This window comes from Callospermophilus lateralis, chromosome 11 (assembly GCF_048772815.1).
Source record: "Callospermophilus lateralis isolate mCalLat2 chromosome 11, mCalLat2.hap1, whole genome shotgun sequence".
NCBI lineage: Eukaryota > Metazoa > Chordata > Mammalia > Rodentia > Sciuridae > Callospermophilus > Callospermophilus lateralis.
In genome coordinates, this window is record NC_135315.1 from 16,037,389 (window position 1) to 16,062,357 (window position 24,969).

General features: G+C 40.3%; 1 protein-coding gene across 3 annotated transcripts in view; it reads right to left on the reverse strand.

Moving 5' to 3' along the window:
• Nucleotides 1–23,940, reverse strand: part of Tlk2 (tousled like kinase 2) — a 118,872-nt gene extending 94,932 nt beyond the window's left edge. The window contains exons 1-2 of one of the 3 annotated variants that reach the window (XM_076869922.2): nt 23,474–23,940; nt 21,319–21,401 (exon numbers count right to left, since the gene is read on the reverse strand). In XM_076869922.2, the coding sequence (XP_076726037.1) occupies nt 21,319–21,399 (81 nt within the window). In that variant the 5' untranslated portion in view covers nt 21,400–21,401; nt 23,474–23,940. Of the gene's footprint in view, nt 1–21,318; nt 21,405–23,161; nt 23,221–23,473 lie in introns of those variants that run through there. The other 2 variants (XM_076869921.2, XM_076869923.2) reach the window with 2 other exon arrangements.
• Between the last annotated feature and the right edge of the window lie 1,029 nt (nt 23,941–24,969).

The window sequence follows — 24,969 nt, forward strand, 5'->3', positions numbered from 1 at the left end:
AAATAAGAAGAAATGAAGTACTGATCTATGCTATAACACAAATGAACCTTAAAAACATGATGCTAAAGAAAAGATGCCAATCCCAAAATATCACATATTGTATGATTCCACGTACTTAAAATGTCCAAAACAGGCAAGTATGTAGAGACAAAAAGCATATCCATGGTTGCCTAGAGCTAAGAGGGATTGGGGTTTTTGAGAGGCAGTAGCTACATAAGAGTTTCTTTTGGAGGTGATAAAAATGTTCTAAAATTATGTAATAGTTACACAACCCTGTATATCATTTTGAGTGAACAGAAGAAAGATCCAATACAAACAAACAGATCTTGCTGGATGGAAGCAATTACAATCATGAAACCATGTTGCTATCGTGCTGGACATAGGGAGGCATCAAATACAATTCTTGCCCTCCACAGTTTCCTAAATATCTATGGAAGGAATTAAGTTATCATTATCTCCTTCTAACTTTCAAATCCTTTATCCCACTTAAGATTTCTTTAAATAAGTGACAAAACACTATTTTACATATGTGTTTACATAATGATTATTAAAGAAAAATGACCCTGGAGCTGGGGATGTAGCTCAGCCCTAGAATGTGTGCTTACCATACACAAAACCTTATCCCAGCACCAACATATAAATGAATGCATGCAAGAATGAAAGAAACAATAAGCTAGGAACAGGAGCACACACCTACAATCCTAGCTACTTGGGAGGCTGAGGCAGGAGGATCGTAAGCTTGAGAACAGCCTGGGCAACTTAGAAAAGTAAATAATAAAAAGGGTTGGGAATGTAGCTCAATAGCTCAGCAACTAATCCTAAGAGAAAAGAGTAGAAATACTAGCCATATAAACCACAACATATTTCAAGGACTATAATTTATGTTTTTAGTTTTCTTGTTATGCTAAAAAAAACCAAAAAACTCTTTTATTATGATTTGGACCTTAATGTCCCCTAAATCTTATGTGTTGAAAACTTGGTCCCTAGCAGATGGTACTACCGGGAAGAGGTAGGGCCTTAGTTGAAGAAGTTAGTAGCATGCCCTTGGAGGATTTATTGGACACCCAGCCCTTTCTCTTTCTGCTTTTTGTTTGTTTTGGTATTGGGGATTGAACTCAGGGGCACTAGACCACTGAGCCACTTCCCCAACCTATTTTGTATTTTATTTAGAGACAAGGTCTGGTCTCACTAAGTTGCTTAGTACCTCGCCTTTGCTGAGGCTGGCTTTGAACCCATGATACTTCTGCTTCAGCCTCCCAAACACTGAGATTACAGGTGTGCGCCACCGTGCCCAGCCCTCTTTCTGCTTTCTAGCCACCATGACATGAGCAGTTTTCCTCTGCCACAAGGTTCCCACCATGATGTTCTGCCTTGCCACAGTCCCAAAAGCAATGGAGCCAGTCAACCATGGACTGAAACCTCTGGTAACCATGAGCCAAAAAAAATCTTTCCTCCTTTTAAGTTGATTATCTTAGGTTTGGTCATAGCAACAGAAAACTGACTTGTGAATCTCCTTTAGATCAAAAATCTACAAATCCTGGGCTGGGGTTGTGGCTCAGTGGCAGAGCGCTTACCTGGCGCATGTGAGGCACTGGGTTCAGTACTCAGCACCACATAAACATACATACATACATACATACATAAATAAAAGTCATTGTGTCCATCTACAATTAAAAATTATACAGACACATTATATATATATATATATATATATATATATATATATATATATACATATATATATATATATATAAAAAGAGAGAGAGAGAGAGAGAGAGAGAGAGAGAGAGAGACACCCTGTCTCTAATAAAATACAAAATAGGGATAAGGATGTGGCTCAGCAGTCAATTGCCCCTGAGTTCAATCCGTGGTAAGCCCCCGACCCAAAAAAGAAAAACTGGTGTCTTGAGATATCAATTGTGAGGAGTATCGCAAGAAATCACTGAGTTTGTTCTTCTTGTGAATTATATACTTTTAAAATAAAATAACAAATTTATAGTTAATTTTTATATACTATAAAAATTAGTCTCACTTACTTGCATTTCCCAAGTGTGAAAGAATGAGACAGTCCATGAGTGTGACCAATGGAAAAAACTGATTTAGAACAGCTGGAACCAGACAGGTGTGGGAGAGTCAGACAAGTGTGGGAGAGTCAGATAGGTGTGGGAGAGTCAGACAGGTATGGGACTGAAACTGGGCAAATAAAATTTTATGAGCTCTGGTCTTCTCATCTGTGATAAAAGAGAAAAGACCACCTATCTTAGGGATACTGCAGGGATTATATAAATTAATACACTATCATGTTGTAGGGAATAAAACAGTGCTGGAAACAGTACTTAATGAAGATTAGCTAACTACCTTTTTGCCACTACGGGAGGTCTCTCATGGACAGTCCTTAATACGAAACTTTAACTAACCAAGCTAGTATCAACCACTCTATAAACTGCCAAGCATATATTAAAATAAAACAAGATCCCACATATACAGGCCAAATTATTTAACAAATTACAATATTTAATATTTAACTAGGCCAGGTACAGTGGTACATGCCTGCATTCCCAGCAACTCAGGAAGCTGACGCATAAGGATCACAAGTTTGAGGCCAGCCTCAGCCAATTAGTGAGGTTCTAAGCAACTTACCAAGACCCTGTTTCAAAATAAAAAAAGGGCTGAAGATGTGGCTCAGTGGTTAAGCACCCCTGGGTTTGATCCCAGGTACCTAAATAATAACTAAAAATAAAAAGGGCTGAGGATGTAGCTCAGTAAAGTGTCCCTGGATTCAATCTCCAGTAGCAAAAAAAAAAAAGAAAGAAGAAAAAAAGTCTAATTAAAAGATAAAGACTTTGAACCATTCATCTAAATCATAAGTGCTAGCTGGGCATGGTGGCACACACCTGTAATCCTAGCAGCTGGGGGTTGAGGGGCGCTGAGACAGGAGGATCCTGAGTTCAAAGGTAGCCTCAGCAACAGTGAGGCACTAAAGAAACTCAGTAAGACCCTGTCTCTAAATAAAATACAAAATAGGGCTGGGGGGATGTGGCTCAGTGGTCGAGAGCCCTTGAATTCAATCCCTGGTAACCCCCTCCCCCAGCAAGGCAAGCAAGCAAGCAAGTAAATAAATAAATAAATCTAAAGGTCTAAGACAGGAGCTAGGGATGTAGTTCAGTGGTAGAACACCTGCCTAGCATATCCATGACCCTGGGTTCAATTCCCAGCACTGCAAAACAAATAAATGCTAAGCAAAGATGAAAATTCGGTGCTCTAAATGCATTTCTTTCAATCTCTAGAAGATTATCAATTTCATAAGGGCAGGGAACAGTAATTTTACTCACTAGTATATTTTTACCACAGACATAATGAGTGTTTATAAAGGTGTGCTCATGAACAAATGTTCAATCCTCTGTACCCTAATGTCCTCCATCCATAAATTGGGAATACAAGCTAACTTCTTAAGGGAACCCCAAGAATTATCCTCATTCTTTTGTACTTGGGGAATATTTTTTATTGTATACCATTTCATGCTATTTTAAAAATAGTGCTTTCTAAATTTCAGGTTCAAGGCCCAGTGACTCAGAAAGCTAAGGCAGGAGGACTGCAAGTTCAAAGCCAGTCTCAGCAACTTAGTAAGGCCCTGAGCAACTAGGCAAGATCCTGTCTCAAAATAGAAAATAAAATGGGCTGGAGATGTGGCTCAGTGGTTAAAGACTCCTGATTTCATTCCCTGGTGTCAAAAATATCAAACAAACTAATTTACGTTTATAAACTGATCTTGTATCCTAGCTAAATTTATCTGTACAGCTTAAAACTTTATATATGTACAATCATGTCATCTATAAGACATCTAAATAATAAACAGTTTTACTTTTCCTTTCTAATCTGTACTTCCTTTTACTTGCCCACTGATTAGAACCTTCAGAACATGTTGAACAAAAGTTTCAAGAACAAATATCCTTGACTGCTCTGGACATTTGGCAGAAAGCATTCCATTTTTCACTGTTAAGTATGATGTTAAACACAGGTTTTCCATATGTGCCTTTTATCAGATTATGAAGTTCCCTATATCCCTAGTTAGCTGACAGCTTTTATTAAAAATTCAATCATTTTGAAGTTTGTCAATTTTTTTTACGTTATATATTACAAGGTCACTTAGCTTTCCTCTTTTATCCCATTAATATGGTGAATTACCATTGACTTCTAATGTTAAATCAACCCTGAAAATAGGATAAAACTCAATTTGTCATAATGTATTAACCTTTATCCATTTTACATACTGCTAAACTCAATTTGCTAATATTTGTTAATGATTTTTGTGAGGGGCAGGTTATTTTTGTTTCTTTTGTTTTGTTATTTTTTTGCTTTGTTTTTGTTTGTTTGGATACTGAACTAAAGGGTGCATTACCAATGAGCTACATCCTCAGTACTTTAATTTTTTCAGTTTGTGACAGGGTCTCAATAAATTGCTCAGAGCCTCACTAAGGAGCCCAAGCTGGCCTTGAATTTAATTATCCTACCTCAGCCTCACTAAGTTGGTGGAATTATAGGTGTGTGCTACCAAGCCTGGGAGATTTCTTTTTTTTTTTTCCCCTAAAGAGAGAGAGAGAGAGAATTTTTGTAATATTTTTTTTTGTTGTTTTCGGTGGACACAACATCTTTGTTTGTATGTGGTGCTGAGGATCCAACCCGGGCCACACGCATGTCAGGCGAGCGCGCTACCGCTTGAGCCACATCCCCAGCCCCGGGAGATTTCTTTTATCCTAATGGTTTTGTCCAGTTTAGCATCAAGGTAGTACTGTCCTCATAAATTTTTTTTTTAATGAAAAATTGTTATTTCTTCCTTAATGTTTGCTAGAACCCTACAGTAAAGCCAGGTACATCTGGACTTTTCTTTCTGGGATGACTTTATTATAATAATCAGTTATTCAGATTTATTTTTCTACTTTACTTCAATTCATTACTATTTCTCTCTTTTATTGAAAATTGCTCTTTTTTTAGCTTCTTAAGGCAGAATCTTGGATCACTGATTTTAGACCTTTATTGTAAAGGTATAAGATTCCCTCTAGGTCTGGGGTTATAGCTCAGTGGTAATACTCACAATTGGTCATCTGCTTTAGACAGACATTTTTCTCACAAACAGCCTTTACGAAAAATTTTTGTGAAATATAGGTTTCCACCAGACCCAGGATGACAAGACCTCTGCTTCTGCACATAGTCTCTCGGTCTCATTGTTATTATTACTTTACAGTAGAGCACTTGTCTCTCACATGTGAGGCGCTGGGTTCAACTCTCAGCATATAAATAAATTAAATAAAGGTATTGTGTTCATCTATAACTACCAAAAAAAAAAAAAAAACTGTAAAGCACTGGCAGCTGTATCCCACAAATTTTGTTATACTGTGTTTTGATTTTCATTCGATTCTAAATATTTTCTAATTTCTCTTATGAATTTTTCTTTGAAGGCTAGGAACGTGGCTCAGTGGTAAGGTGCTTGCCTGCAGGGTATAAGGCCCTGGGTTCCATCTTCAGCCCTGACAAGAAATAAACAAACTTCTTGGACCCAGAGATTATTTGGAAATATATTATTTTACTTCCAAATATTGGGAGATTTTCCAGATATCTTTTTCTTTTTGATTTCTAATTTAATTCCACATAGTCAAGAGTAGTCTCTACATTATTTCAATCCTTTCAAATTTATTGAAACGTGTTTTATAGCTCAGCATATCGTCTATTTTGGTTAAGTGTTCCATGTGCACTTGAAAAGTATGTGGGCAGAGTGTTCTAAAAATGTCAATTATGTACAGTCCATTGAGAGGATAGTCCAAATCTTCTATATTCTGATTTTTTTGTCTGCTTATTCTATTAATCACTGAGAGAAAACATTCCAATTTCTAACTGTGGATTTTCCTATTTCTCTTTTCAATTGTCAATTTTTGCTTTGCTCTATTATTGGATGCATACATATTTAGGACTGTTGGGTCTTCTTGATGGATTCATCCTTCTTCTTTCATGATGAAAGGTCTTTGTTGACCCTAGTAATATTTTCCTTATTCTGCAGTGTTCTTTGTCTAGTTATATATATAGTCATTTCAAGTTTTAAATATAAAATTAGTATTGATGTGGATTTATCCATTACTTAAAATTTATATTAATTTTATATATATTTATAAACGTGAATAAAATACAGTGAGTTTCTTTGACTCTTGTGCTTGCTCTCTCTTTTTTCTTTTTTTCAGTACTGAGAATTAAATCCAGGGGAATTCTACTACTGAGCTACATCTCCAGCACTTTCTATTTTTTATTTTGAGACAGTTTCACTAAATTGCCCAGGATGGCTTCAAATTTGCAATCCTCCTGGCTTTAGCCTACAGAGTAGCTAGGATTACACCACACCTGGCCTGCCTGATTTCTTCAAATCCCCTATAATAGTACAGACTCAATAAAAGTTGTTTAAATTCAACTGCTGAAAAATGTAAATACTACTATTTCAGTTATAATACTATAATACTATACTAGTTATAATACTATAACTATTTTGTCTCTTTTCCTTCATCTATCCAGATACAAGTAGATCAAATAGCTTTTCAAAAGAATTTAATAGAATATTTTGTGTCTTATCCTAGCTGGTGTATCCTTACTCTAATAGAAATCCGGATATGTTAGTTTGATGATGGTAAATTGTCCTAATTTGAAGGTTAAATGTGACTGCTAAAGTTAATTAGTATAACAGAAAATATCCTGAACTGGAAGCACCACCTCCTGAAATCAGTTGACCCTTCACATTACATTTTAATTTTACAATTAATCCCTATTAGTCCTCCAGACCCAGACAAAACAGAAATGAACACCAACTATGGCAGCAATTTATGTGATAAAAGTCACACAATTTACCCTTTTTAAAAAAATATATATATTTTTTTTTGTAGATGAACACAATACCTTTATTTTATTTGTTTAATATTTATGTGGTGAAGGGGATCAAACCCAGTGCCTCACGCATGCTAGGCAAGCTCTCTACCACTGAGCCACAACCTCATCCCAATGTACCCTTTTTTACAAGCAAAGTTATCATTTATACAGATCACATGCATTACAACAGATGCCAGCACTTTGTTGTCTTTATGTATACAGCATTACCACTCTTCAGAGGACTGAATATTTGAGACAACACCTGATTTCAAAATAGAATTCTAGGGCTACAGATAAGGCTCAGTGGTAAAGCACTTGCCTATCATGCTCAAGACCCTGAGTTCAAACCCCAGAACTGCAAAATAAATAGGTAAAATAAAACAGAATTCTAGGGCTGGGGATGTAGATCAGTGGTAAAGCACTTGCCTAGCATGAGCAAGGCCCTGGGACAGATCCCCAGCAAGCTCAAAAAATAAAATAAGACAGAATTGTTGTACACCAAATATGGATATTCATTTTCTATTATCACTTTAAAGTAAATGTATTCTTAGCCAGGCCCAGTGGCACATGCCTATAATCCCAGCAACTCAGGAGGCTGAGGCAGGAAAATCCCAAATTCCAGACCAGCAATTTAGCAAGGCCTTAAGCAACTTAGTGAAACCTTTCTCAAAACAAACAAACAAAAGGGCTGGGAATGTAGCTCAGTGATAAAGTACCCCTGAGTTCAATCCTCAATACCAAAAAACAAACAAACAAACAAACAAACAAAAAAAAAACAAACAAACAACAACAAATGTATTCTTTGGTCAAAATAAATATCTATCCTATGTAATTTACCAAATTACATCTTAGTTCTTCAGCTTACTAGGCCAATATAACTATTTGCAAAACTAGTTCAATTTGAGAATTATTACTAGTTCATCTGTAAATGCTAACCAAATATCTAAGATGTCTAAACCCTTTTTCTTGATCAATTTTTTTTTTCCCTGGGGATTGGGACCCAGGGCTACTTTACTTACCATTTAGCTATATCCTGTCCTTTTACTTTCTTTTTTTTTGGGGGGGGGGGGTTGAACTCAGGGGTTCTCATCCACTGAACCATTTCTTTATTTAGAGACAGGGTCGCATTCTGTTGCTTAGCGCCTCACTGTTGCTGAGGCTGGCTCTGAATTCTCCATCCTTCTGCCTCAGCCTCCCAAATGTGCACCACCACACAAGCTCTGTCCTTTTACTTTTGAGACAGGGTTTCATTTTAATTGCCAAGGGTCTTGCTAAATTGCTGAGTCTGGCCTCAGAGTTGTGATCCTCCAGCCTGAGTTGCTGGGATTACAGGGGGATTACAGGCATACAGCACTGCCCCAGGCTGATTTTCAGGCTTTCCCAAGACAATAAACCCTGAGGGGACATCAAACTTTGATAAAAGAAAATAGTTTAAACAAGGTGTGATGGTGCTGTAATCCTAGCAACCCAGGATGGTAAAGGAGGAGGACCACAAATTTGAGAAGAGCCTCAGCAATTTAACAAGACCTTGTCTCAAAATAAAAAATAAAAAGGGCTAGGATACAGTTTAGTGGTAGAGCACCCCTGGGCTTAATCCTCAGTACCACCAATACAACAACAAAAGAACATAGTTGCCAGCCTGGTGGTGCACACTTATATTGCCAGCAGCTTGGGAGACTGAGGTAGGAGGATTCCCAGTTCAAAGCCAGCCTCAGCAATTTAGCAAGGCCATAAGCAACTTAGCAGGACACGTCTCAAAATCCAAAATTTAAAAAAAAGGCTGGGGATGTGGCTCAGTGGGTAACCATTCCTGGGTTCAATCCCTGGTACAAAACAAAACAAAACAAGAACATAGTTTAAGATAATCTAGCAAGTCTACATCTGTGTGTGAGTGTGTGAGTGTGTGTGTGTGTGTGTTTTGACATATACTGGAAACTGAATCAAGGAGCATTTTACCTCTGAGATACATCCCCATCCTTTTGTGCTTTTACTTTTTAGTATTAGGGATTGAACCCAAGGGTTTTTTAACTACTATGCCACATTCCCAATACTTTTTTTTTTTTTGGGGGGGGGGTACCAGGGATTTAACCAAAGGGTGCTTAACCCCTGAGCCACACTCCCAGCCCTTTTTATTTTGAAATAGGGTCTCCTTAAATTGCTTAGGGCCTTGGTAAATTGCTGAGGTTGGCCTTGAACTTGGGATCCTTCTGCCTCAGCCTCCAGAGCTGCTAGGATTATAGGTGTGTGCCACCAAGCCCAGCCAGAAAATGGTGGTTCTTTTACTTTTTTTTTTTTTTTACTTTGAGACAGTGTCTTGCTAAACTGCTGAGGCTGGCCTTGAACTTTTGATCTTCCTGCCTGAGCCTAACAAGTCTCTGGGATTATAGGCATGTGTCACCATGCTCAGACCATGCCAAAAGAATTAAAGCAGAGGGCTGGGATTGTGGCTCAGCGTAGAGCACTCGCCTAGCACAGGTGGGACCCAGGTTCAATCCTCACCACCGCATAAAAATAAATGCACCTAAAAAATAAATATTAAAAAAAAAAAGAATTAAAGCAGGGACTCTAAACATTTATGTTTACAGCAGCATTATTCGCGATAATCAAAAGGTAAGCCAGGCATGGTGGCACACACCTGTAATCCCAGTGGCTTGGGCTGAGAAAGAGGATTGTGAGTTCAAAGCCAGTCTCAGCAATTTAGCAAGTTCCTAAGTAACTCAGAGAGACCTTGTCTCTAAAGAAAATATAATATAGGGTGGCTCAGTGGTTAAGCACCTCTGGGTTCAATCCCTGGTAACAAAAAAAAATGGTGAAAGCAATCCAAGTGTCCATCAACAGATGGATAAATACGATGTGGTATTTACTTACAACAGAATCCTAGACTTAATAAAAATAAAAAAGGAAATTCTGGGCTGGGGATATAGCTCAGTTGGTAGAATACTTGCCTTGAATGCACAAGGCCCTGGGTACAATCCCCAGCACCACCAAAAAGAAAAGAAAAGGAAATTCTGACATAAACTTCAACATGGATGAACCCTGATCAAATAAGGTAATCACAAAAGGACAAATACTGTCTGTATGATTTCATTCAAATGAGGTAACTAGAGTAGTGAAACAGAGTCAGAAAAAAAGAATGTGCAGAGAAATAAAATCTTCTAGTTCAGGAGGCTCCTACTTAGAAAAAACTTTTGGATATAACCATTGTTGTGATAGTTTACTTAACACTACTATGTACACAGTGAACAAACTTAGGTCCTATTTGAAACATCTAGTCTTTCTAGATGTTTAGAAGTACACAAAGAATGTTAAAAGTAAAAGTAGTAAATAGAACATTTTGTAGATTAAAAAAAGAAAGGAAGGAACGAAGGAAACAGAATGGAGGTTGCCAGGGGATGGAAATGAGTTATCGTTTAATGGGTATGAAGTTTCACTTTGGAAAAATGAAAAAGTTCTGGACATGGATATTGGTTATAGTTGTATAATTATGTGAAATACACTTAATGCCACTATATGCCTAAAAGGCAGAAGGATCACAAGCTCAAGACCAGCCAAAGCAACTTAAAGAGGCCCATAACTTAGCAAGATCCTGTCTCAAAATAAAAAATAAAAAGGTAAAGTACCCCTGAGTTCAATTCCACTACAGAAAAAAAAAAAAAAAAAGCTAAAATAGTATATATGTTGTATATTTTACAGTAATATATGGAGCATCCGAGTATACTTAAGGGAACTCTTCTTGCATGTATGGCATTTTCCCACTGTTACTTTATTCTGCATGATCAACATTTCCAAAAGCCTATATACAAACGAAGAAAATAATATGGCAGATTTTATTCTAAAGAGCTTTCTTCTTGAGGAGATAAATATATTTTCTTTCTTTCTTTCTTTCTTTTTTTCTTTTTTTTGTGTGTGTGATGCTGGGGATTAAACCCAGGGCCTTGTACATACAAGGCACTCTACCAACTGAGCTATATCCCCAGCCCTTGAGGATTTATATTTTAACACCACTACTCATTCTCTGATAATATTAATGCCTAAATAGAATTTTGGGATTTTAGTAGGGCATGGTGAAATGTACTTGGAAATTGCCAGCCACTTGGAAGGCTGAGGCAGGAGGATCAGGAATTCAAGGCAAGCCCAGGCAATTTAGTCAGACTCTGTCTCAAAATAAAATTAAAAAGGGCTGCAAATGTAGTTCAGTAGTAGAGTGCTAAGGAAGCCCTAGGTTGCATCCCCAGTACTTGTCCCACCTCCAAAATAGTCAAATTATAAAACAAGATTTCCCATGAAAGCCTATCAGAGCATAAACCTGACCAGAAGCAGCCCATAGAGCAAATGATCCTATGACCAAAACCCTATGGTTCCACGCTTTGCTTTTAAAAGGATACTCCTGAATGAACCAAACAGAAACAGAAATGGGAAGGTGAATCCCTCTGCAGCCTTTCGTCACGAAGTACTCCGAGAAAGATAAATGTGCCTAAAGTTTAAGAAAGGAATAGTTGGAACTAGAAAGAACCATGTCTCTGGATTAGAGAAACAGGGTATCAGTACTGTAAATGGTCAAAAAGAATAGTATAAGAGTGTTTAGCCATGGCTAACATACTATGAAGCAGATTCTACACAAATTCCATTCACCTAATTGCAGTCAGGACCAAGTGAAACCTATCACCAGAAGGGACCTGACAATTTGACATCCACAGAGAAGAAAAGGACCAACTAAGCCAAATCATTCCTAGACTCAGGTTTTGAAATAGTAAATGACTACCTAATTTGTTTTATTTCCCCAGGACTTTAAAAAAAAAAAAAAAAAGTTAAGAAATCTTTCAATTTAATTTTATTTAACTAAAAGTAAATAGAAAACAAGAGATAAAACAAATGACTGCAAATACCAGGAACAATGTCAACGACAATGCCAGCCATATGGGAAGGAAAGAAACAGATAAGAAGTAAAAATCACACCAGTGAAAAATAGATATGGATTTTCTACCTACTGTATCAAAGGAATTCATACTCACTTTGTGACTTACATAATGTTACTGACTGTAAAAAAGCAAAATAAAGCCAGGCATGGTACTGCATGCCTCCCAGGCTGAGGCATGAAGATCACAAATTCAAGGACAGCCTCAGCAACTTAGTGAATCTTCATCTCAAAAGAAAAAAATTAAGGCTGGGCACAGTGGCACATGCCTGTAATCCCAGCAGCTCGGGAGGCTGAGACAGGAGGATTGCAACTCAAAGCCAGCCTCAGCAATGGTGAGACGCTAAACAACTCACTCAATGAGACCCTGTCTCTAAATAAAATACAAAATAAGGCTGTGGATGTGACTCAGTAGTTGAGTGCCCGAGTTCAATCCCCAGTACCACAAAAAAAAAAAAAAAAAAAAGATAAAAAGGGCTGGGGACAGCAAGGAGCAGTGCTGCATTCCTGTAATCCCAGCAGCTCAGGAGGCTGAGGCAGGAGAAGCATGAGTTCTAAAGCGCCCCTGGGTTAAATTCCTGAAATCCTAGCAACCCCTCCCCCGCCCCCCAAAAATTACTGCACCAAATTCCCTAAGGCAAGAACTCAGAGACATAAGCCTACAACTCAAAACAAAAAGACACCCAAAACACTATTATGTCAATTTGAGGGGTTTTGCTGATTTAATTCTAAAGGAAAAGCTTTGAAACTGAGTTGAATTTAGGATGTGTAGGAGTGTAGGAAGAGAAATAAGCCAAAACCTAAACCTGCCTCAAAAGAATGTGAAGAAGCCAGCCTATACTTTATTTAATAGTTAAATTAATTAATTACTTTGGGTAGTGGTGTGGTGGTGCAGGCCTGTAATCCCAGCAGCTGGGGAGGCTGAGGCAGGAGAATCGTGAGTTCAAAGTTAGCCTCAGCAACAGAGAGGTACTAAGCAGCTCAGTGAGACCCTATCTCTAAATTAAAAAATACAAAAAAGGGCTGGGGATGTGGCTCAGTGGTTGAGTGCCCCTGAGTTCAATCCCTGGTACAAAAGAAAAAAAAAAAGAAAAGTAAATGAGAGCTAAAGCTATAGTTCAGAGATAGAGCACTTGCCTGGCATGTATAAGGTCCCAGGTTTAGCCCCAGTATCACAAAAACAAATTAATATATAAAAGTAAGAATCCCACAGGCTATTCACTCAGAATAAGAGTGACCCAGAACCAGTGGCTCATGAGCTTGAGGTAGGAAGATCATGAGTTCAAAGTCAGCCTCACCAACTCAGTTGAGACCCTGTCTCTAAATAAAATATAAAAAGAAGTAGGAATATGGCTCAGTGATTAAGTGCCTTTGGGTTTAATCCCCAGTACCAAAAGAGTGACCCAGGAAGAAGCCAGGTCTTGTGAAAACCCAATGGATAGTTTCATCCAGAGTAGATAAATTTAAAGGGAAAATAAAGGAAGTGGCACACAGGTCAGGAGAAATTGACCTACACTACTACCAAGTATGAATCAACTGAACACTACCAAGTATTCAGACAGCGGGAACAAACAGAACACAGAAGACAGGATTAAGAGGCAGAAAAAGAGCTAGGGTATAAGTCAGTGGCAAGGCGTTTGGCTAACATGCAGGAAGCACTGGGTTTGATCCACAGCCCCATGGGGAGGTGGGGGGTTAGAGAAAACACAAGAAGATCTAGCATATATAAATGATGTGCCAAAGAAGAAGTAAGAATAAAGCAGAAGAAATATGAGAAGATAACAAAGAGAAAAATCTCTAAAATGGGCACCGAAAAAACAGATAACCCTTGATAGAACAGTATTGACTAAAAATAAAAGGCAGTATACTGGAAGCCAGAAGAAACAGTTAGCACACTGAGAAAAAGTAATGGACAACTGAGAGTTTTTTTGGGGGGTGTGGGAAACAATACTGAACCCCAGGGTGTTCTACCACTAAGCTAAATCCCCAGTCCTTTTTGTTATTATTGTTATTTTTCTTTAAAGACAAGTTGCCCAGGTTGGCCTCAAACTTATCCTCCTGCCTCAGCCTCCCAAATCATTGGGACTATAGGCATACCTACAATGCCTGGCCAGCCTACAATTTTAACAAAATACTATTCAAGAATAAGGCCAAAGTAGTCAGGTGCAGACAGATCACAACTATTCAGGAATCCCAGCTACTCAGGAGGCTGAGGCAAGAAAACTGCTTGAGTGTAGGAATTCCAAGCCAGCCTGGGCAACACAGTGAAACGTCATTTAGGGGGAAGGAAAAAAAAAAAAAATCAAGGCCAAAGTAGACATTTTTAAGCAGATAAAATAAGGATATCATCACTGGTAGATCCTCAGTACCTATTCCAAAGAATATATTTCAGGCAAAGGAAAAAGTACCAACAAAAAAGAACACAGAATCAAGTGGCAAATATGTAGATCAAGCTAAATGAACACTGCCTATATAAAATACATTAAATAAAAATCTGTGGACTGATAAAATGTGTGTGTAAATATATGTATATGTGTACATACGTACATATACATATATATAAAATATATGTGTGCTTACACACACACACACACACGCACACACGCACACGCACACACACAAATGGGCTATACCTGGCTTTTTTTTTTTGCATTTTTCAAAACCATGAAACCGCCAGATGCAGCAGCACATGCCTGTAATCCCAGCTACTCAGGATGCTGAGGCAGGAGAATCCCAAGTTTGAGGACAGCCTGGACAACTTAGTGAGACCCTGTCCAAAAATAAAAAACAAAAGGGCTAGGGATGTAGCTCAGTGGCAGAGCACCCCTAGATTCAATGCCCACTGCAGGTGCGGGCAGGGGATCATAAAATTATACAACACAAAAAGTGACTAAAAATGTATCCATATTGGTTTATCAATTTTAACAAATACTCCACACATAAGGCAAGATATTAATAAAGGGAAATGGGAGCCAGGTGGAATATGTAGGAACTCTGTACTATCTCTACCTTGATTTTCTACCCAAAATTATTCTAAAAAACAAAGTCTGCTAAACACACACACACACACACACACACACACATACACACAAATATAAAAACCAATAGCATGTGAATTGGGAAAGAAATAGGTGAAGTTTATTCTACAAGAGCCTTGACTGACCAAGAGGGCAAAGGTATTGATTAAATTAAGTATATATGCTATCACTTCTGAGGTAATCAATTATAGAATAGAAAGGATATAAGACTTTGAAACTAGAAGAGGTAATGGGGAGCCTGTAAAGCAAAGGAGTAACATTATATTATTGTTTTTAATATAACTGGTAGCTGGGCATGGTGGTGCACACTTATAATCCCACTGACTTGGGAGGCTGAGGCAGGAGGAACACAAGTTCAATGACAGCTTGAGAAACTTAGTGAGATCCAGTCCCTAAAAACAATAAAAAGGGCTAGGGGTGTAGCTCCATCATAGAGCATCCCTGGGTTTAATCATCAGTACCATGAAAAAAATAAAATAAATAAAAACAGAACAGAAATATAACTGGTAGCAGTTTAGAGAAAGATGAATTAGGGAGGAGAAACTGACCAGTACAGTTATGAACAAGGTAGGTCTGGATCAAGGTAGTAGCAATGGTGACGGAATTAATGGCATGAGAAATTCAGATTACGTGAATTTCAGAGACATGAAGCCAGGCATTGTGGTGAATGCCTGTGATCCCGGCTACTCAGATGTCTGAGGCCAGAGGATCACAAGTTCAAGGACAGCCTCAGTAATGGCAACTTAATGAGATGCTGTCTCAAAATAAAAAATAGGAAGGGCTGAGAAGGTAGCTCCATGTTTAGTACTCCAGTTTTAGTACTAAACTGAAAGCATTAATGGTACACACCTGTAATCCTAGTGGCTCCTGAGGCTGAGGTAGGAAGGTTACAAGTTCAAAGCCAGCCTCAGCAACTGAGCAAAGCACTTAGCAACTCAGCAAGAACCAGTCTCCAAATAAAATATAAAAAAGAGCTGGGGGTATACTGGTGGCCTCTATGGTAGAGCGCTTGCCTAGCATGTGTGAGGCACTGGGTTTGATCCTTAGCACCACATAAAAATAAATAAATAAAATAAGGGTATATGTCCATCTACTTAAAAAAAAAAAAAAAGGATACTAGGGATGTGTGGTCCTGGTACCAAAAGAAAAATCTGAATTTGAATTCAAAAGCATCAGATTAAGTGTGAACTATTTTTCAGCATTTATTTACTTATCATTGTCTAATACATATTGCACATAAAATACTTGAAACAAAAAATACATATAAAATAGTTAAATACTTTTTAAAACATAAATAAAAATGGAGCCAGGGAACATGGCACATATGTGTAATCCTAGCAACTCAAGAGGCTGAGGCAGGAGGATCACAAGTTCAAGGCCAGTCTCAGCAACTTGTTAAAGCCCTAAGCAACCTAGTGAAACCCCATCTCAAAATTTTGTCTAGTTTTTTTTTTTTTTTTTTTTTTTTTTTTAATGTGGTGCTGGGGATCCAACCCAGTACTTCATGCATGCTAGGTAAGTGCTCTACCACTGAGCTACAATAGCAGCCTGGGTCTCAAAATTTTTTTTAAAAAATCATAAAAAGGACTGAGGATGTAACTCACTGGCAAACACTGGGTTCAATCCTCAGTGCCTAAATAAATAAATAAATGGCATTGGTATGTTAAAGAGCTAACACCAGATATCTAGTAGAGATTAAACCCAGAGCTTAGCACATGCTAGGCAAGTTCTCCTAACACTAAGCATGTATATTTCCAACCCAAATGTACATTCTTTTGACTTTTTTTTTTTTTTGTACTGGGGATTTAACCCAGGGGGCGCTAAACCAGAGCCACATCCCCAGGCCTTTTATTTTTTATTTTGAGATAGGGTCTCACTAAGATACTCAGGAATACCCTAATTTACTGAGGCTAATTTTGAACTTGTAAATCTCCTGCTTCAACTTCCGGAGTTGCTGGGATTATAGGCATGTGCCACCACACCTGGCCTTTTGCCAGTCTTTTGAGGTGGGCCTTTTGAGTTGTAAGTCCAGTGATTGTTGTCTTACACAATCTACACTTATAATACATAATCTATAATTTCCAGTTTCAATATCTTTAAAGAGTAAAGTGAGAACTTAAAAAATACTTACTAAAGTTATAAATGAAAGTCTTTCATATTAAAAAAGAGAATTATAAGTGCAGAGGGTATGTGGCTCAGGACAGAGCACATATTAAGCATGTAAGAGGCCCTGGATTCAATCCTTCCCATCAAAAAACATAAACACACACACAGCGTGTGTATATATGTGACCTTTCTATGGCAGTTAACTCAGTTTCATAAAATACATCTTTTTTATTTTTTTGTTCCAGGAACTGAACCTATGGATGCTTAGCCAATGAGACACAGCCACAGCCCTTTTTTATATTTTATTAGAGATAATGTCTTGCTGAGTTGCTTAGGGCCTTGATAAGTTGGTAAGGCTGGCTTTGAACTAGAGATCCCCCTGCCTCAACTTCCTAAGCCGCTGAGATTATGGGTGTGTGCCACCATGCCCGGCTCAAAAAAATAAACCTTTCATTTCACTATCATATTTATTGGTTTATGCAACTCTAAAGCTATGTAATTACAATACAAATCCAGGGTGTAATAAAACGATCCTTGGCAAGTCTATATTTCCTCTAGTGGCAGCAATGCAGTGGGCATCAAGCAGTACAGCTTATAAGAAGAGGATGGAGAATGTGCTGAATTGCTTAAAATACAAATTTGTTAACCAATATTATAAATTCAAGGCCAGACTCAGCAATTGAGCAAGACCCTATCTCAAATAAAAATTAAATTAAAAAAGGCTGTGGATGTAACTCAGGTTTAAAACCCCTGAGTTTTATTCCCTGTCCCTTAAAAGAAAATAAATAAATAAAAAGGATTGGGGATGTAGCTCTATGGTAGAGCTCCCCTGAGCTCAATCTCTAGTACCCACCCCCACCCCACACACTTAATTTCTTCTTATTGTTTCTGCTCTTCCTGGGACAGTACTGGGCACATAGCAAGTTCTACAACTATTTGTTCAATGAAGTATGGTTAACAGTACATGCAAGGTTGGGATTCCATTTCCTTCAGTCTTCAAAATCACAGAGACTACCTAAATTTCCAAAAGGGAACAGAGTAAGGAATATAAATTGTAACAGGTCCTGATAGAAAACATATGAATACAAAATGTAGACAGTTTCACATTACCAAATATCAGGTCAATAAGAAATGAAGAAGTATGTTCACAATCCAATTTAATCTTATCATGTCAAAACTAAGAGGGGCAGGTCAGGTGGGGTGGTACATGCCTATAATCCCAGCGGCTCAGGAGGCTGAGGCAGGAGGATCAAGAGTTCAAAGCCAGTCTTAGCAAGGCACAAGGCACAAGGCAATTGAGTGAGACCCTCCCTGTCTCTAAATAAAATACAAAATAGGGCTGGGCATGTGGCTTACTGGTTGAGTGCCCCTTAGTTCAATTCCCAGTAATTGGGGGGGGGGGGGGGGGCTAAGAGGAGCAGGTATACTAGGGTATGCCTGTAATCCCAGCAACTCAAGAAGCTGGGGCAGGAGGATTGCAAGTTCATAGCCAGCCTGGGCAATTCAGGGAGACCCTGTCTAAAAATTAAAAAACAAAAAGACTAGAGATGTAGCTCAATGGTAGAGCACCCCTGGGTTCAATCCCTGGTACTGCCAAAAAAACAAACAGGATGGTTTCTGGTTTTCCTAAAAAGTGGCAGGTAGAGAAGGAAAACAAGCTGCCATAGATGTCTCAGTGCGCATTAGGCTTCTTTCCCATCCTCAACCACGAACAACAGAAAATATCAATATTTTAAACAAAAACCAAAGCCCCAAACAAATGAACTTTTGGTTTACCCGTTATTATGAAATAAATATGCAAATATAGAAATTAAAGGCATATAAATGTACTGTATAAGAAAATAAAAACTTGCAAATACAAAACCTAAATATAAATAATAAGTATCTTAAATATAAGTAATAAATGTGGTGGTTTGGCCATCTCATTTTAGCCTAAGTTTTGTGAAGTATTTCTAAGTTTAAAAAACTTGGAGCATTATGACAGAAGATCTATAACAACTAGGAAATTCAAAGACTGCAGCTACTTATAAAACTCTTGCCCTTGTCCACTAGAAAAGAATCCACAGTGGCACTGCCTTTCTTCCTTAAGTACTGAAAATGTTATGAATAGTTAGGAGAAACTTAAGAGATAGCCTGTCAGACTGCACCAGTCCCACTAGATGGCACTATCACAGGCAAGTCACTCTGCTCTCCCATTTGAAACAGCAAAGGCTGAAATCTCTTGTTGATCTTAGCAAAACTGAAAGCTCCCCAGTACCAAAAAAGCAAAAAACAAACAAACAAACAAAAAACACTAAATAAAACTAAAACTGTCATCTATAGTGATATCCTTATTGGGAAACTATGATCTGTAACAATAAATTCAAACCCAAAAGTTTCTCCAAAAGCATCCTTTTACCCAGTCCTTTTTACTTCCCCTCTCCATTTCTAATCAATGGTCTGATAAATATGTCTCATAGGCAACAAAAATTCATATAAAATGGATATTTTCTTTACCTCTTCCTAACTCTGCAAATTACAGAATAATACATTTTTTTCAAGTTTCTTTGTTCTGGAAAACAATACTCTCCTACTAGTCTTTGAATAACATTTATTGTGATAAATACACTATGACTTGAACATCAAAATAACATACAATTAATGGAATAAAAACTACAGGACTTAGAGGAACTTCTCTCTCCACAGAGAACATCTTTCTCTTTATGTTAAAGGTATAACTTCTTATTAAGCAGGATACTGCTTTCAAGTCTTCTGACCCCTTAGTTCCATGATTCTAAATTGGGTTGAAGCAGAATACCCTCATTTCTGTTACTTATGCCCCACTCCATCAAAAGTATTCTTTTGGAGTCTAAAAGAATGCCCCACTCCATCAAAAGTATTCATCAGGAGTCTAAAAGCAGAAAGAAAGAAAAACATCCTAATAAAAACCAATGAGTTTTAACTGCATACAACTCGAACACCAACTTTCTAATTTACTCAATAGGGAACCAACTGAATTATATAGATTTGGATGTAAGCCTTATGCCAAATTCCCATGTTAAAAGACACATCAAAAGTCATCAATCAGTAATCAACTGAACCATGGATCAATTTAATATCCAAATACATTGCTCATTTCTATCTGAAGCTACTTCAGCTAGGTCAGAGAATTTATGTCTATCCATATGAAATTCAAAACACAATGCTCAAGAGTAGCCACTCCAAAGTGCCACCAAAAGTCAGTTATTTAATTAAAATGGCAAAGAAACCAAAAATGTGTAACAAATCCTGGGTTCCTAAGCACCTTATCACAGCTCTAATGCAGCTCTCATCAAAATATCATCTCTCCTCACTGACTGACGTCTCTCTTTGCACAACGCCTAGAATACTATAGGCACTCAATATCTACTGAATAAACAAAAACTATAAGTTTATCCCAGAGCTCACCAAAATTGTGTGATCCATCAAAGAAGTTATGTTTTCCAACTATAAACCTTAACATTCACTTCCCTGAAGAAGCAACTAACCAAAGTATGAAACCTAGGTTACCATGAGATAAAACTTCTTGAAAAACACAGAAAGAAATGTATCATATTGGTTAAAGATCAAAAATTCACATATTCACGTATCTCAAGCCCAAATAATCTAACAATCATGGGTCAGTGAAGTTTTTAAATAAAGCATCATACATACATACACATACATACATACATACACACACACACACACACACTCTTTATATATTGCACTAATATCATCCCATGGGAACAGAGGGGCGAACTGGCAAGTACATAAGGATATGCAGGCAGCCATAGCACTGTTTGACATCTCACCTGCCCATTAATGGGGCCTTGAACTTATTTTACACTCCCACAACAAAAACAAAAACAATGAAAAGGAAGGAAAATAAGAGGAGAGAGAAAACGGTCTGGGGTGCAACCAGGAGGAATCAGCTAAGCTGCAGAACTGAACTGAAAGATTTTACAGAGTAAGATTCTTCAATGCTATATCATATAACTACCCAGTAAAATCAGTGTAATAAAACTAGGCAAAGCCTTGTAATTATTTTTTTTCTGAGTAGCTGAGAATTTTTAACAAAATATGGCATAAATTCTAGATACATTCTATCAGTATCCTTTTAACAAACCCTTCAAGAAACTTCTCCTGTATTTGAAGGGGGAAAGAAGCATATACTCCCATATAGAACACCTTCAAATACGCTATTGGAAAGACTTGCAGGATTTAAAAGTTCAATGGAATCATGAGACAAATTTTCCCTGCACCCATCAGTATGTTTCACCCAAACTGCTCTTAATCATTTTTTAAATGTGTTTACATTAGACTACCAATAGTGTTCATCATTGTCATTTTACTCACCTTACTAACACCAACTCCAGTAAACCTGGCCTCTAATAATTCCTGCCGTCGTGGGTCCAGGCTATGCAATTCTTCCATCATTTCTACTGAAAAAGAAAAAGTAGACTGTAAAAACCATGAAAACTAAAATGTGAGGAACAAGTTTTATTACAACAAAACTCAGAGCAGTTATTTCATTGAATAGCGACATACGGTAAACATCAAAATAAAAAATAGAGCATAATAGTAGTTAACTATAATGCACTGCACCAAATAATTATTTGACATTACCAATATATTCAAAGTTCTATAGCAGCTTGGAAGTCCTTGTCTATGGGGGCAACTTACTCTTATCCCAAAAAAGAAAAACTACAAACCATTCATACAACATCTGTAAAAGTAGTAGAGGAGGGAAAAAAAAAAAAACATGGATGAGCCGGGGTGGTGGCACACACCTGTAATCCCAGCAACTTGGGAGGCTTGCAAGTTCAAAGGAGGATTGCAAGTTCAAAGCCAGCTTCAGCAAAATCGAGATGCAAGGCAACTCAGTGAGACCCTCTCTCTCAATAAAATTCAAAATAGGGCTGGGGATGTGGCTCAGTGGTTGAGTGCCCAAGTTCAATCCCCAGGACCAAAAACAAAACCAACAACAATAAAACATGGATGAGCTTGCAAAAAGAAATTTACTTCTAACAACCTTTGTATCTTTGAATTCTAGCTAAGTATTTTCAGATATTTCTTTCCCAAACACGCAGGAACTAGTTCTTAAACTAAAAATATGAATCATTAATAATTTCAAAATATGGCATGAATCAGAAGCTACAAATTACTTCAAATAACACTATTATGTAGCTCCTTTCTCTGAAGAGCTCACAGTACCTCATGAAAAAAATGAATTATTTTATTTTAAATTTAATACACAACTAAGGTAAAATCCTCAACTTGCATTCACTCAGGAAATTAATATAGCTCCGTAATAATTTCTTTACAAAATCTTTTTCTGACCACTCCCTGAAGCAGTGGGTTTCTCTTCACTCTGGACATCTGCTTTTAGCACTCCTTCCAAGCAGGGAGGGGCGGGAGGGCACCATTTTTAAACTCTTTCCTTGACCAATTAATGCACAGGCTCCTTTGAACAAATGTGTCCATCCTTTGCAAGAGATCAACTTTTACACGATGCACCGAAAATCTTTAACATTAAAGGTGGGAAAGGAGTATGTTATCACTACACGGAACCCCTTCAAACACACTATTAAGCTGTTATTAGAATGAATGGTGTGATTTTAAAGTTCACAGAAAACATGAATCAAATATTCTCCTCTGCAATCTAACAACTCCATAATTTCCAGTAACAGCCCTACAAAGTCCTTCAGTTTCGTTTCCCTTCCTGGATTGAGAGCATGGGGCAAAGGGGAATGAAAGGGTGACAAGTTAAAGTTTCACCCACACCTAAAAGTGCAGGTTAAAAAAGGAATTAGGAAATTCTCAGAAGGGTAGAAAATCATCTTTTTTAAAAAAGAAAGACGGAGATTGAATGAGTTTTCCCTAAGTAGGTAAGTGCCCTTCCCAGCGTCTCGCCCGGCCCTAATCGGGTCGGAATCGCAGAGGTTGCAGTCTCTCCCCAACCCCAAGGTCTCTCGAAACATTTCCCAAATCTTCATCCCCAGGCCTGGCCCAGAAAATGACGCCCCAGCGGTTATTCCATTTAATGTCAACTCATGTTAAGGAAATATCCACTCCGGCTCATTCCATCGCGGCTTTGGACAGGGATCCTCCCTGCAGCCCACAGCCGCGAAGCAAAACCGATGGGGCCTGGTCCCGGCGCCCCTCACTGGCTCCAAACTTTCCCCAACTCCAAGCCCACCTGTCACGGAGGGAGGGAGGGCTAGCTCTCGGGAGCGCCCGGGAGACTGCCGAGGCCTCCAGCTGCCGAGGCGCCCCCTCTCTCCGCCGGCCGCTGGCCCCACTCCCAGGCCTGGGCCTGCCCCATCTTCGGCCCGGCCCCTCGGCGACCCGCAGCCCTCAGGGAGTCCCTCCCGCCTCAGCGCCGAGGAGATACGGCCCGGCGCCGGTCCGGGGTGGGCCCGGGTCGCAGCCTCCTCAAGCCGAGGGGGTCTCCGGGACGGTTAATGCCCCAGGCCCAGCGCCCTCCCCCGCCCGGGGCTCAGCCTCTCACCTGCCGCCGCCGCCGCCGCCGCTCCACGCTTCTCCCGGGAGGGGCCCCGACCCGACCCGGCTGCGGCCGCTCCGCTTTCCCCCTGGGCAGGCCCGGGGCGGAGCCGGGGCCTCTCCTAAGCGCCGCAACCCCCCGCCCGGGCAGCCGCCGCCGGCGCCCGGCTCCACGAGAGGGCGGGCGGGGGAGGGGGTCGCGGAGGCCGCAGATCCCCGGGCTCGCGTACAGAGCTAAGCGCCTGACGCGGGCCCGGGCCCGGACGGCCGCGGGGGGCGCGGGACCGGCCTCCTGGCGCCGGACAAAGGCCAAGGGAGGCGCAGGAGGGCCCAGGCCGGGCCGGGAGGTGGGGGCCCTCTCGGCTGGGGGCCACTCGGGTGCGGCGCGGAGGGCGGGGGGGTCGGAACCGCTGGTGCCCAGGGCCCGCCTCCGGCCCCTTAATCCGGATCGGTTCGGTCCGGATTAGTAGTGATCGGTGTAAACACACTAGTGAAAGCGCGTGTTTCCTCGCGAGATTTGCACGGCTGGGAGGCAGGGGGGGGGTCCTGGGGGGGTGGGGGAAGCGCCGACAGTGGGGGAGGAGGAGGAGGAGGAGGAGGGAACGAGGAAGGTGGGGGGGTCCCTGCTGCCCTGGCGCCCCGCCTCCTCCAATCAGCTGCCGGGCTGGCGGGCAGGGGTTAACCAGGGGACCCCGCGCCGGCGAAGGAGGCCGCGCCAGGCCGGACGACTGAGGGCGGGCGACTGGCGGCGCCGGCAGACCGGCTGCGACGCGAGGGGCGGTCGGGCGGCCCCGGGTCGCCCTGCGTCCCGCCGGGCCCGAGTCCGAGTCCCAGGGTCCCCACCGCCGTCTTTGTGTAACCGGCTCCCGGGACGCTGAAGGGACCTCGCTGTCGGGCTGGGCCCGCGCCCGCTTAATCCTTGATCTGCACAAGTTTGGATGAGAAGTGAGGTTGCTCTGCCCAGCGATGAATTTGAGAGGAAGAAAACCCTTGAGCCGGCGGACCCAAACCGGACTTCCAGGAGACGCCCGGCTAGTGAGTTCGCTGTGCCCAGCGTGTTCCCGTGCTCGCTGGCCCGCCGCTCTCCAAAACCATGGTCCCTCTTCCACACCCCAGCCGGACGCCCCGGAAAGCGGGCCGCACTTGCCTTCCACATACCTGGTGGGCAAGGCGTCTCCAGGGACAAAAGGTGCTCTGGGATCGGAGAGGAGCCCCACCAGGATGCTGCCCTCCAGAGGCAGGCCACTGCCCCCAGGGGACACTCCCCGGCACCCAGGGGAAGGTTCCATTTCAACCTCGGATTAAAAACAAGGCCCTCCGGGTACTTGGGGAGGGGGGTCTGATAGTAAGTGCTAGGATGGAAAAACAGTGTCTCCTGAGGAATGAGGTAGGGTGAGTTTTTGTGCCCAAGGTGGGCTTCCTGCATGGGAAAGGGTTCCCTCTCTGACCCTCAGCACCAAAGAAAAAAATACACTTTCTTCATTGATTTCCATGAATCAAAAC